General features: G+C 48.4%; 1 protein-coding gene across 2 annotated transcripts in view; it reads left to right on the forward strand.

Moving 5' to 3' along the window:
* Positions 1 to 14,589, forward strand: part of mrpl23 (mitochondrial ribosomal protein L23) — a 125,736-nt gene that overhangs the window by 54,613 nt on the left and 56,534 nt on the right. The window contains exons 5-6 of one of the 2 annotated variants that reach the window (XM_042301365.1): positions 131 to 199; positions 545 to 581. The exons of the other annotated variant lie outside the window; for it this stretch is intronic. Coding sequence (XP_042157299.1) covers positions 131 to 199; positions 545 to 568 — 93 coding nt within the window. The 3' untranslated portion in view covers positions 569 to 581. Of the gene's footprint in view, positions 1 to 130; positions 200 to 544; positions 582 to 14,589 lie in introns of those variants that run through there. 2 annotated transcript variants of the gene reach the window in all.

Genomic DNA, 14,589 nt, shown 5'->3' on the forward strand with positions numbered 1-14,589 from the left:
GCGGTAATATTAGCATTTTTTCTCACACCCAGAATAATTCCCAGCTTTATGTCGTTAGTAAATGCACAGAAGTTTAAGATGTTCTCTTGAAAAAAAAAAAGATCTTATTTATTTGTTTGTTTTTCTCAAGGTAGAGGAAAAAGCAAATCTCCGTTTCTACCTCCCCTGTCATGCAGTGACCACAGGCTCTATTCTTTGGGTAGCTATATATTTTTGTGTCTCCCTTTTTCTATAGCCACTTGATGGTCACTAAGCCTGTATTTGGTCAGGATCTGTCTCTGTTTTACAGATATTCTACCAATGTATATTCTCTTTTGAGGGCCAATTATCAATTTAGTTTATTCTGTGTTTTTGTTACCTTTTCCCAATTTGTCAAATAGGAGCTTTTCATTTCTACCAATTTGATTGATTTCCCTGTGTGTTTGGATAATGGGACAGTAGTTTTTTTGTGTGTTTTAACAGCTGACTGGGAGGGGGGGGCTCAGCTCTTGGGTTTCCAGTGCTATGTATTGGTAAAATTACACTATTCAATATTTTGAACCAGATTTGGGCCACCCCCAGGTGGTAAGAGTAGACAACAACACATCTGCCACGCTGATCCTCAACACTGACTGGGTGACCCGTCAGGAAGTCCAGGACCCAGTTGCACAGGGCGGGGTCAAGACCCAGGGTCTGGCCCCCAGGTGGTAAGGAGGTAGGTAACTACATCTCCACCTCGCTGATCATCAACACTGGGGTAGAGCTTAATGACGAGTTTGGAGGGTACTATGGTGTTTAAATGCTGAGCTGTAGTCGATGAACAGCATTCTTAAATAGGTATTCCTCTTGTCCAGATGGGTTAGGGCAGTGTGATTGCGTCGTCTGTGAACGTATTGGGGGGATAAGCCATTTGGATTGGGTCTATGGTGACCGGTAGGGTGGGGGTGATATGGTCCTTGACTACTCTCTCAAAGCACTTCATGATGACGGAAGTGAGTGCTTTGGGGCGATAGTCATTTAGCTCAGTAACCTTCGCTTTCTTGGGAACAGGAACCATGGTGGCCCTCTTGAAGCATGTGGGAACAGGAGACTGGGATAAGGATTGATTGAATATGTCCGTAAACTCACCAGCCAGCTGGTCTGAGGATGCGGCTGTGGATGCCGTCTGGGCCGGCAGCCCTGCGAGGGTTTAAATGTTTTACTCATGTTGGCTGCAGTGAAGGAGAGCCCGCAGGTTTTGGTAGCGGGCCGTGTCAGTTGCCCTGTATTGTCCTGAAAGCGAGCAAAGAAGTTGTTTTAGTTTGTCTGGGATCAAGACATCGTGGTCCTCTATTGGGCTGGTTTTCCTTTTGTTGTCCGTGATTGACTGTAGACCCTGCCACATACCTCTTGTGTCTGATCTGTTGAATTGCGACTCTACTTTGTCTCTGTACTGACACTTAGCTTGTTTGATTGCCTTGCGGAGGGAATAGCTACACTGTTTGTATTCGGTCATGTTTCCGGTCACCGTGCCCTGATTAAGAGCAGTGGTTTGCACTTTCAGTTTTGCGTAAATGCTGCCATCATTCCGAGGTTTCTGGTTGGGGAATGTTTTAATAGACGCTCTGGGTACAACATCACCAATGCACTTGCTAATAAACTCGCTCACCGAATCAGCGTATTCATCAATGTTATTGTCCGACGCTATGCGGAACATATCGCAGTCCACATGATCGAAGCAATCGTGGAATCCGGTTGGTCGGATGTCTATAGGCTGGGAGCAACAAAATGGAGTCGTGGTCAGATTTCCCAAAAGGAGGGTGGGGGAGGGCTTTATATGTGTCGCGGAAGTTAGAATAACAATGATCCAGGGTTTTGCCAGCCCGGGTCGCGCATTCGATATGCTGATAAAATCTAGTGAGCCTTGTTTTCAATTGAGTTCTGGTTGTTTTTAATCTTTCTTCTAGAGTCTTTTCTCTCTCTATCTCGCGCTCTACAAGTTATTTAAAACATGATGGTACAGAATTCAAGCGGCTATGCAGCCACTCTTCACGACTGTGTTGGTGTGTGTGGACCATGATGGATCCTTAGGGATGTGGACACAGAGGAACTTGAAGCTTTCGACCCACTCAACTACAGTCCAGTCTATGTGAATGGGGGCATGCTCTGACCTCTGTTTCCTGTAGTCCGCAATCAGCTTCTTTGTCTTGCTGACATTGAGGGAGAGGTTGTTGCTCTGGCACCACACTGCCAGGTCGTGCGCAGCCACACAGTTGTGGTTGAACAGGGCATACAGGAGGGGACTAAGCACCCACCCCTGAGGGGCCCCCATCTTGATGGATGTGTTGTTGCCTACCCTCATCACCTGGGGCCGGCCCGTCAGGAAGTCCAGGATCCAGTTGCAGAAGGAGGTAATCAGTCCGCGGAGCCTTAGCTTAGTGATGCGCTTGGAAGGTATTATGGTATTGAACGCTGTTGTCAATGAACCACATTCTCACATAGGTATTCCTCTTATCTAGGTGGGTGAGTGCAGTGTGGAGAGCAATTGAGATTGCGTCATCTTTGGATCTGTTGGGGCGGTATGCAAATTGAAGTGGGTCTAGGGTGTCTGGGATGCTGGGGTTAATGTGTGCTATAACCAGCCTCTCAAAGCACTTCATGATTACAGAAGTGAGTGCTACAGGGTGGTAGTCATTGTGGCATGAACCCTTAGAGTTCTTAGTAACAGGAATGATTGTGGTCATCTTAAAACATGTGGGGATTACAGACTGGGACAAGGAGAGGTTGAAAATGACTGTGAAAATGCCAGCCAGCTGTTCTGCACATTCTCTGAGAACGCGCCCTGGAATACCGTCAGGGCCCGCGGCTTTGCGGGTGTTGACCTGATTTAAAGACCCTTCTGACGTCGGCCTCGGAGAGCGAGATCACCTAATCCTCTGGGTGGCTGACTGCCCTCACACCCGGCAAGATGTTGTTGAGTTCGTCTGGTAGAGAGGCATTGTTTGGCAGATCACGTTCGGGTCTTCCTTTGTAATCCGTAATGGACTGTAGCCCCTGCCACATGCGGTGAGCGTTGAAGCCTGTGCAATATGATACCACCTTATTCCGATATTGTTCTGTTGCTCGTTTGATGACTCTGCGTTTGATGACAAGTTTGCTGACGACACGACGGTGGTAGGCCTGATCACCGGTGACGATGAGTTAGCCTACAAGGAAGAGGTCAGTGACCTGACAGTGTGGTGCTGGAGCAATGACCCCTCTCTCAACGTCAGCAAGACCAAGGAGCTGATCGTGGACTACAGGAAACGGGACAAGCACGCCCTCATCCACATCCCGAGTGGCACAGAGGTCTAAGGCACTGCATCTCTGTACCTGAGGTGTCACTACAGTCCCTGGTTTGAATCCAGGCTGTATCACATCCGGCCCTGGTTGGGAGTCCCATAGGGCGGCGCTCAATTGGCCATTGTAAATAAGAATTTGTTCTTAACTGACTTGCCTAGTTAAGTAAAGGTTAAATGAATAAAAACATTGACGGGGCGGCAGTGGAGCAGGTAGAAAGCTTCAAGATCCTCAGTGTCCAAATCACTAAAGACTTCAAATGGTCCAAACACACACACACAGTCGTGAAGAAGGAGCCTCTTCCACCTCAGGAGGTTGAAAAAGTTTGGCATGGGCCATACACACAGCCACTCCAACACACTCACACGGCCCTACACACACAGCCACTCCAACACACTCACACGGCCCTACACACAGCCACTCCAACACACTCACACGGCCCTACACACACAGCCACTCCAACACACTCACACGGCCCTACACACACAGCCACTCCAACACACTCACACGGCCCTACACACAGCCACTCCAACACACTCACACGGCCCTACACACACAGCCACTCCAACACACTCACACGGCCCTACACACAGCCACTCCAACACACTCACACGGCCCTACACACACAGCCACTCCAACACACTCACACGGCCCTACACACACAGCCACTCCAACACACTCACACGGCCCTACACACACAGCCACTCCAACACACTCACACGGCCCTACACACACAGCCACTCCAACACACTCACACGGCCCTACACACAGCCACTCCAACACACGGCCCTACACACAGCCCTAACACACTCACACGCCACACACAGCCACTCCAACACACTCACACGGCCCTACACACAGCCACTCCAACACACTCACACGGCCCTACACACAGCCACTCCAACACACTCACACGGCCCTACACACAGCCACTCCAACACACTCACACGGCCCTACACACAGCCACTCCAACACACTCACACGGCCCTACACACAGCCACTCCAACACACTCACACGGCCCTACACACAGCCACTCCAACACACTCACACGGCCCTACACACAGCCACTCCAACACACTCACACGGCCCTACACACAGCCACTCCAACACACTCACACGGCCCTACACACAGCCACTCCAACACACTCACACGGCCCTACACACAGCCACTCCAACACACTCACACGGCCCTACACACAGCCACTCCAACACACTCACACGGCCCTACACACACAGCCACTCCAACACACTCACACGGCCCTACACACACAGCCACTCCAACACACTCACACGGCCCTACACGCACAGCCACTCCAACACACTCACACGGCTCTACACGCACAGCCACTCCAACACACTCACACGGCTCTACACGCACAGCCACTCCAACACACTCACACGGCCCTACACGCACAGCCACTCCAACACACTCACACGGCCCTACACACACAGCCACTCGTTCACATGGCCCTAAACCCTAGTGGTAATGGTAGTAGTAGAGATATTAGAGGTGTAACTACTACGAGTGGTAATGGTGGTAGTAGTAGAGATATTAGAGGTATAACTGCTACTCATGGTAATGGTGGTAGTAGTAGAGATATTAGAGGTATAACTGCTACTCATGGTAATGGTGGTAGTAGTAGTAGAGATATTAGCGATATATATGCTACTCATGGTAATGATGGTGGTAGAGATATTAGAGGTATAACTGCTACTCATGGTAATGGTAGTAGTAGTAGAGATATTAGCGATATAAATCCTACTCATGGTAATGATGGTGGTGGTAGTAGTAGAGATATTAGTGGTATAAATGCTACTCATGGTAATGATGGTGGTAGGGATATTAGAGGTATAACTGCTACTCATGGTCATGGTGGCAGTAGTAGAGATATTAGCGATATAAATGCTACTCATGGTAATGATGGTGGTGGTAGTAGTAGAGATATTAGTGGTATAAATGCTACTCATGGTAATGATGGTCGTAGTAGAGATATTAGAGGTATAACTGCTACTCATGGTAATGGTGGTAGTAGTAGTACAGATATTAGAGGTATAACTATGACTAGTGGTAATGGTGGTGTAAATGCTACTCATGGTAATAGTGCTACTAGTAGAGATATTAAAGGTATAACTGCTACTCATGGTGGTTGTAGTAGTACAGATATTAGAGGTATAACTACTACTAGTGGTAATGGTGGTGGTAGTAGAGATATTAGAGGTATAACTGCTATTCATGGTAATGGTGGTAGTAGTAGAGATATTAGAGGTATAACTGCTACTCATGGTAATGGCAGTAGAATAGATATTAGGTATAAATGCTTCTCATGGTAATGGTGGTGGTAGTAGTAGAGATATTAGGTATAAATGCTACTCATGGTAATGGTGGTAGTAGAGATATTAGGTATAAATGATACTAGTGGTAATGGCGGTAGTAGAGATATTAGGTATAAATGATACTAGTGGTAATGGCAGTAGTAGAGATACAGGTACAAATGATACAGTGGTAGGCGAGAGAGACACGCACATAAATGATACTAGTGGTAATGGCAGAGTAGACACGCACACACAGAGAGCGAGAGAGACACGCACACACAGAGAGCGAGAGAGACACGCACACACAGAGAGCTAGAGAGACACGCACACAGAGAGCGAGAGAGACACGCACACACAGAGCGAGAGAGACACGCACACACAGAGCGAGAGAGACACGCACACACAGAGCGAGAGAGACACGCACACACAGAGCGAGAGAGACACGCACACACAGAGCGAGAGAGACACGCACACACAGAGAGCGAGAGAGACACGCACACACAGAGCGAGAGAGACACGCACACACAGAGCGAGAGAGACACGCACACACAGAGAGCGAGAGAGACACGCACACACAGAGCGAGAGAGACACGCACACACAGAGCGAGAGAGACACGCACACACAGAGCGAGAGAGACACGCACACACAGAGCGAGAGAGACACGCACACACAGAGCGAGAGAGACACGCACACAGAGAGCGAGAGAGACACGCACACAGAGAGCGAGAGAGACACGCGCACACAGAGAGCGAGAGAGACACGCGCACACAGAGAGCGAGAGAGACACGCGCACACAGAGAGCGAGAGAGACACGCGCACACAGAGAGCGAGAGAGACACGCGCACACAGAGAGCGAGAGAGACACGCGCACACAGAGAGCGAGAGAGACACGCGCACACAGAGAGCGAGAGAGACACGCGCACACAGAGAGCGAGAGAGACACGCGCACACAGAGAGCGAGAGAGACACGCGCACACAGAGAGCGAGAGAGACACGCGCACACAGAGAGCGAGAGAGACACGCGCACACAGAGAGCGAGAGAGACACGCGCACACAGAGAGCGAGAGAGACACGCGCACACAGAGAGCGAGAGAGACACGCGCACACAGAGAGCGAGAGAGACACGCGCACACAGAGAGCGAGAGAGAGACGCGCACACAGAGAGCGAGAGAGAGACGCGCACACAGAGAGCGAGAGAGAGACGCGCACACAGAGAGAGAGAGACGCGCACACAGAGAGCGAGAGAGACACGCGCACACAGAGAGCGAGAGAGACACGCGCACACAGAGAGCGAGACTTACACACTTACACACAGAGAAAGAAACCGAGACACAGAGAGACACACATACACATAGAGACATAAGAGACATATACACACACACACAGATACAAACACAAACATACAGAGAGAGAGAGAGACACACACACACAGGGACACAAACACACAGAGACACGCACAGAAAGAGAAAGAAACACACACACAGAGAGAGCGACACACACACACACAAACATACACATAGACAGAGACACATACACAGAGACACCTTCACACACGCACAGAAAGACAAACACAAACACACAGAGAGAGACACACACACACACAAACATACACATAGACAGAGACACATACAGAGACACCTTCACACACGCACAGAAAGAGAAAGAAACACACACACAGAGAGAGCGACACACACACACACAAACATACACATAGACAGAGACACATACACAGAGACACCTTCACACACGCACAGAAAGAGAAAGAAAGAGACACACACACACACAGAGACACACACAGGGAGAGAGAGAGACACACAGAGAGGGGGAGACACACAGACATGCACACAGAGAAACACACACACAGAGACACACACACAGGGAGAGAGAGAGACACACAGACATGCACACAGAGAAACACACACTGAGAGACACACACAGGGACACACACACAAACACACCTTCACACATGCACAGAAAAAGAAACACACACACAAACAGACAGACACACACACAGAGAGAGAGACACACAGCCATACACACACAAAGAGAGAGACACACAGAGAGAGACACACACACATACACACAGAGAGACAGACACACACAAACACACCTTGACACACACACAGAAAGAAACATACGCACAGACACACACACAGAGAAAGAAACACACACAGAGACACACAGAGAGAGACACATACAGAGATACAGACACACACACACAAGGTCACAGACACACACACACACAGAAACACACAGAGTGAGAGAGAGACACACATACACACACACACACACACACACACACAGGGTCACACAACAGAGATACAGAGAGGCACACAAACACACAGGGACACAGACACAGAGACACACACACAGAGAGACCCAGAGAGACACACACACACACACACACACACACACACACACACAGGGTCACAGACACACACACACACACAGAGAAAGAAACACACAGAGATACGGAGAGACACACACACACACACAAGGACACAGAAACACACACACACAGAGAAAGAAACACACACTCGGAGAGAAAGAAACACACACAGAGAGAAAGAAACACACACACACACAGAGAAAGAAACACACACTCTGAGAGAAAGAAACACACACACACAGAGAAAGAAACACACACTCGGAGAGAAAGAAACACACACACACACAGAGAAAGAAACACACACTCGGAGAGAAAGAAACACACACACACACAGAGAAAGAAACACACACACACAGAGACATACACAGACCGAGGGATACACGCTTACACACACAGAGAGAGGGAGACACGCTTACACACACAGAGAGAGGGAGACACGCTTACACACACAGAGAGAGGGAGACACACCGAGAGAGAAACACACACACAGAGAGAGAGAGACACTTACACACACAGACACACACACAGAGACACATACACAAAGAGAGCCACACAGATAGAGATACACACTTACACACAGAGAGAGAGGGACAGACACACAGACAGAGAGAGACATACACACACACACACACACACAGAGAGAGAGACACGCGAGCACACAGAGAGATGGAGACACACTTACACACACACAGAGAGAGAGAGAGACACACACACACTCAGCCACACACACACAGACACACACACACAAAGAGACAGACTCCTATCTGATCAACACTAGATGGCAACGTTTTGCTGTGCTGCTGGCCCTTCCTCCCTCTCTCTAGCTCTCGTCCAAGTTGCTGTAACTCTCTGGCTTATCCCCTCCAGTCCTGTTATTGACTGCCTGTTGCTCAACATGAGCCCCAGCTTCTCTACGTGTGTGTCTGTATGTGTGTGTGTGTGTCTGTGTGTGTGTCTGTACGTGTTTATGTGTGTGTGTGAGAGAGAGAGTGAGGGGTGCAGGAGGGGGCAGCATTTTCCCCATCTGTCCCTGGGAGAATCTCAATTGCATACTCCTCGCGTCCTCTCTCCTCACCTCCTTCTCAAAACCCATTGGATGAGAAAGCCAGAGGTCCCTCCCCTCTGAACTTTTCTTCTTTTTTTTAAAGGAGGTGAAGAGAGAGGACGCAAGGATTATGCAATTAAGATTCTCCCCTTGTCCAGCCCAAAGCAGGAAGAATCCCCCCCTTCATTCCTGCTCTCCACTGTGGACCAGGCACTGGCTCTCTGGATGAATCCCCCCCTTCATTCCTGCTCTCCACTGTGGGACCAGGCACTGACTCTCTGGATGAACCCTCCCCCTTCATTCCTGCTCTCCACTGTGGGACCAGGCACTGGCTCTCTGGATGAATCCCCCTTCATTCCTGCTCTCCACTGTGGGACCAGGCACTGGCTCTCTGGATGAAACCCCCTACATTCCTGCTCTCCACTGTGGGACCAGGCACTGGCTCTCTGGATGAATCCCCCCTTCATTCCTGCTCTCCACTGTGGGACCAGGCATTGGCTCTCTGGACAAATCCCCCCCTTCATTCCTGCTCTCCACTGTGGGACCAGGCACTGGCTCTCTGGAAGAATCCCTCCCCTTCATTCCTGCTCTCCACTGTGGGACCAGGCACTGGCTCTCTGGATGAACCCTCCCCCTTCATTCCTGCTCTCCACTGTGGGACCAGGCACTGGCTCTCTGGATGAACCCCCCTTCATTCCTGCTCTCCACTGTGGGACCAGGCACTGGCTCTCTGGATGAATCCATTCCTCCCCCTTCATTCCTGCTCTCCACTGTGGAACCAGGCACTGGCTCTCTGGACGAATCCCCCCCTTCATTCCTGCTCTCCACTGTGGGACCAGGCACTGGCTCTCTGGATGAACCCTCCCCCTTCATTCCTGCTCTCCACTGTGGCACCCAGGCACTGGCTCTCTGGACGAATCCCTCCCCCTTCATTCCTGCTCTACACTGTGGGACCAGGCACTGGCTCTCTGGAAGCGGAGGTGCTGATTCAGGGGTTCTGGGCGAAGGGGAAATCCTGCTTATCTTTGGAATTTTATTATGTTAGACTATTTGTATCCACTCCTCGCCAAGCCGCCCTCTCTTCCTCCATTTCACCTTGTCAGGCAAATGCAGGTTTTTGGCCTTCCTTCCTTCTGTCTCTCTCTCTCTGCCCTCTGCCCTCCTCTCTGCCTCCCTCTTTCTCTCCCCCAAATCAGCAATAATTCAGATTTTGAAGAATCTTTGTTTTTACCTCTTATTTTCTCTTATTTCTCTGCACCCCCATACACTCCATGCTCTAACTCCTTTAGGTGTATACTGTTTGCAGGTCTACATGTGTTGGTATGCATGGGCATGTTACTGGATGTGTACTGCTACTACTGTATTCTACATGTGTTGGTATGCATGGGCATGTTGCTGGGTGTGTTGGTATGCTAGATACAGGCTTCATACACATGTTTGTTTCTATATGAAATGGGCCTGGTAAAGGGAGAAACTTTCTGTGTGTGTCTATTTAGTCGAAATCCGTCTTCCTGCCAAGGCTATGAATGCGGGGCTGCGGGTTTCATATGAGCTCAGGAGAGCAGAACATGAATTATGGAGAACAGAACAGGGTCTCTGGCATCTGGTTTGAATCTCACATACTACACAGTAACACATACATGCACAAAAACCCTCAAACATCAGCACACACACACGTGCGCGCATTTGGGTAAACACACACACGCCAAGCGACACACACTCATGTACCATACAGCCCGATTGATCCTCCCTTCATGTCTCCTCAGATTCCCCTCTTTCTCCTCCCTCATTTCCTCCCCCATTTCCTCCACGTCCCCTTCGTTTAGATAACCATGGCAACGACTCCCTACCATAAACCCCTGATTGTGTCTGACCTCTTGACCCCCAATGACACTGCAGAGCCAATAACCAGCAGGCGCCACCCAGTGTGTGTGTGTGCGTGTGTCTGTTTACATTGGGACGGCAGTGTCCCTGATAAAGCTCTCTGATAGGACCACTGATGCATTTCCTGTTTTGGTGAAGCTTCCTTTTTTCCAAGCAGCTGGTCCCTGCATTCCTCTGTGAAGAGGTGGAGGGCAGAGGGGGGTTGGAGGAGTAAAAGGAGGAATGGGGAACTAGGTGTGCGGCTGGGGCTAGACAAGTGGGTTAAGTTTCCCTTAGACGCTGATCTTGGGTCAGTTTAGCATTTTCCCTAATAATCGGTAAGGTTAGATTGTGGGAGGGGAAGTCGAACGTACATCTCCACCTTGGTGAAATTTCACTCCCGATCAGTGCTAGACGGGGTGAAGGTTAGTTTCATGTTTCATTAGTCGTATGTATGGGATACACGTTGGTATGCATCGTCCAACCAAATGCTTACTTGCAGGTTCCTTCTCGACAATGCAACAACAATAAGAAATATTAAAAGATGAGAATAAGAAATGAAATGGCTCAGTAGAATGGAGTAGACATTTTAGCATAAGTATAATACAGGAAGACACTATTTATAGTCCAATATTTACACATGTTTTGGGGATGGGGGGGCAGTGTATAAACTGAGCAGTATAATAAGTGTAGCAGCACGTGTGTGATTGTGTGTGTGTGCAGCATGAGGGGGGTGTGTGCATGTGAGCTAAGGTGTGTAGAATCAGAGCAGGTGGTCAGTCCAGTTCAAGTGTTCAGCAGTCTGATGACTTGTAAATAGAAACTGCTTGTAGATAGAAACTCCTATTTGCATCAGACCTCATGCTCCGATACTGTCTGCTCAATAGTAAGTGAGAGAACAGCTCGTGGCTGGGGTGTGTGAGGTCCTTGATGATGCTGCAGGTCATCCTCAGACACAGCTTTCAAATGGAGGTCCTGGTTGTAGAGTGGCAGGGTGGCGTCATGTTTTGTTGGTTTTCTCCTCTACTGTGGTCCAGTCATATGGTAGGACATGATAGGCAGAGATTGTGTGTGTCTTTTATACTGTGATGAGCCTCTGTGTTCTCTGTTAACGGGTTCCAGTAGCAGTCTCCAGAAGTAGTCATATACAGCTCAGGCTTAGCCAGGGGCTTAGACATGCTCAGACATGCCCACAGCTCTGCCTGTCGTCTGTCACTAGGCAGAAAGACCAGGAAGTGATTGTACGTGAGTGTACGTAACGTGTGTGTATTTGTGTGTGCATGGGAGGGGGACAATTTATTTTTTACATTTTTATGTCACCTTTATTTAACCAGGTAGGCTAGTTGAGAACAAGTTCTCATTTACAATTGCGACCTTGCCAAGATAAAGCAAAGCAGTGCGACAGAAACAACAACACTGAGTTACATGGAATAAACAAGCGTACATTGAATAACACAATAGAAAAAAAAGAAAGTCTATATACAGTGTGTGCAAATGGCGTGAGGAGGTATGGCAATAAATAGGCCACAGTAGCAAGGTAATTACAATTTAGCAGATTAACACTGGAGTGATAGATGTGCAGATGATGGTGTGTAAGTAGTGATATTGGTGTGCAAAGAGCAGCAAAGTAAATAAAAACAATATGGGGATGAGGTAGGTAGATTGGGTGGGCTATTTACAGATTGACTATGTACAGCTGCAGCGATCGGTTAGCTGCTCAGATAGCTGATGTTTAAAGTTAGTGAGGGAAATGTAAGTCTCCAGCTTCAGCGATTTTTGCAATTCGTTCCAGTCTTTGGCAGCAGAGAACTGGAAGGAAAGGCGGCCAAAGGAGGTGTTGGCTTTGGGGATGACCAGTGAGACATACCTGCTGGAGCGCGTGCTACGGGTGGGTGTTGTTATCGTGACCAGTGAGCTGAGATAAGGCAGAGCTTTACCTAGCATAGACTTACAGAGGACCTGGAGCCAGTGGGTCTGGCGATGAATATGTAGCGAGGGCCAGCCGACTAGAGCATACAGGTCACAGTGGTGGGTGGTATAAGACGCTTTGGTAACAAAAAGGATGGCACTGTGATAGACTGCATCCAGTTTGCTGAGTAGAGTATTGGAAGCTATTTTGTAGATGACGTCGCCAAAGTCGAGGATCGGTAGGATAGGCAGTTTTACTAGGGTAAGTTTGGCGGCGAGTGAAGGAGGCTTTGTAGCAAAATAGAAAGCTGATTCTAGATTTAACTTTGGATTGGAGATGTTTGATATGAGTCTGGAAGGAGAGTTTACAGTCTAGCCAGACACCTAGGTATTTGTAGTTGTCGATGTATTCTAGGTCAGAACCGTCCAGAGTCGGGCGGGCGGGTGCGGGCAGCGAACGGTTGAAAAGCATGCATTTTGTTTTGCTAGCGTTTAAGAGCAGTTGGAGGCCACGAAGGAGTGTTGTATGGCATTGAAGCTCGTTTGGAGGTTAGTTAACAGTGTCCAAAGAAGGTCCAGAAGTATACAGAATGGTGTCGTCTGTGTAGAGGTGGATCAAAGAATCACCAGCAGCGAGAGTGACATCGTTGATATATACAGAGAAAAGAGTTGGCCTGAGAATTGAACCCTGTGGTACCCCAATAGAGACTGCCAGACGTCCGGACAACAGGCCCTCCGATTTTACACACTGAACTCTATCTGCGAAGTAGTTGAGGTTTGTGTTGGAGTGGGGTACTCTCTGTGTGTGTGTGTGTGACTATAGAATGATGTCAGATTGTCTGAGCCAGCAGATCTCCAGAACTGCTCCTGATCTTAGCTTTGTCTCAGGCAGTCAGTCACCCCATGACACTGATCTAAGGTTAGTTATTTTTCCCCTTCATGGTTAAGTTCAGGATTTGGTGAGGCTGAGCATTCCCTAAAGGTAACTTGACAACAGCTACTCTGTGTGAACTTGACCTGGGTCCTTTTCTTGCCCAGGAGGACCCCTCCCAGGCAAACCAACACCCAGGAACCCACATCATACATTAGCAAAAAAATATTAATTAACACGCCTTCTCTTATCATCAGGTGAATGATAATGGCAAAGTGAAGTAATCAACATTTTAAAATGAATTGGTTAGATAGTTCATTATTTTGACCTCACTTGTGATTAACACTAGTAACCAGGACCACTAACACTGTCCTGGGACCACTTCACATTTCCCCAAAAAATGTAATGCAAGACCTGGGAAACTACAACTTTTTCCACCAATGTCGCACTAATGCAATTCCACAGCAGATAAGCAAAAACTTAAATAGCACATTATCCAAACAGGTTGTCACATGGAAGCCTTTAGCCTAGCATATTTAATTCACACAAAGTCATCATAAATTCAAAGCACACGCATAATTGACACTGCCAGACTGCATATGAGACTCGAATGCAGCTTAGATTTCTCATCAGAACTGACAATCCTATCCCGGGCTGACCCGAGCTGAAGTGCGAGCCCAGGCCTGGTCTGACATCACATAAATTAAACCCCCATTTAAACATTTTTTTTTTTTACTGGTGTTGAGAACAACGCGGTATAGGTGAGCGGCAGCAGAGTAAGGAGATGAGTAAACAGTCATTGGGCCTATAAAAAGCGCAGAGACAAACTCACCTTTTAGTTATGATCAACTGAATGACAAGAATATTGGAATAAAGTAGGCTAATGCAAATTGTAGGCATG

This window comes from Oncorhynchus tshawytscha, linkage group LG19, assembly GCF_018296145.1.
Source record: "Oncorhynchus tshawytscha isolate Ot180627B linkage group LG19, Otsh_v2.0, whole genome shotgun sequence".
Classification (NCBI taxonomy): Eukaryota; Metazoa; Chordata; class Actinopteri; order Salmoniformes; family Salmonidae; genus Oncorhynchus; species Oncorhynchus tshawytscha.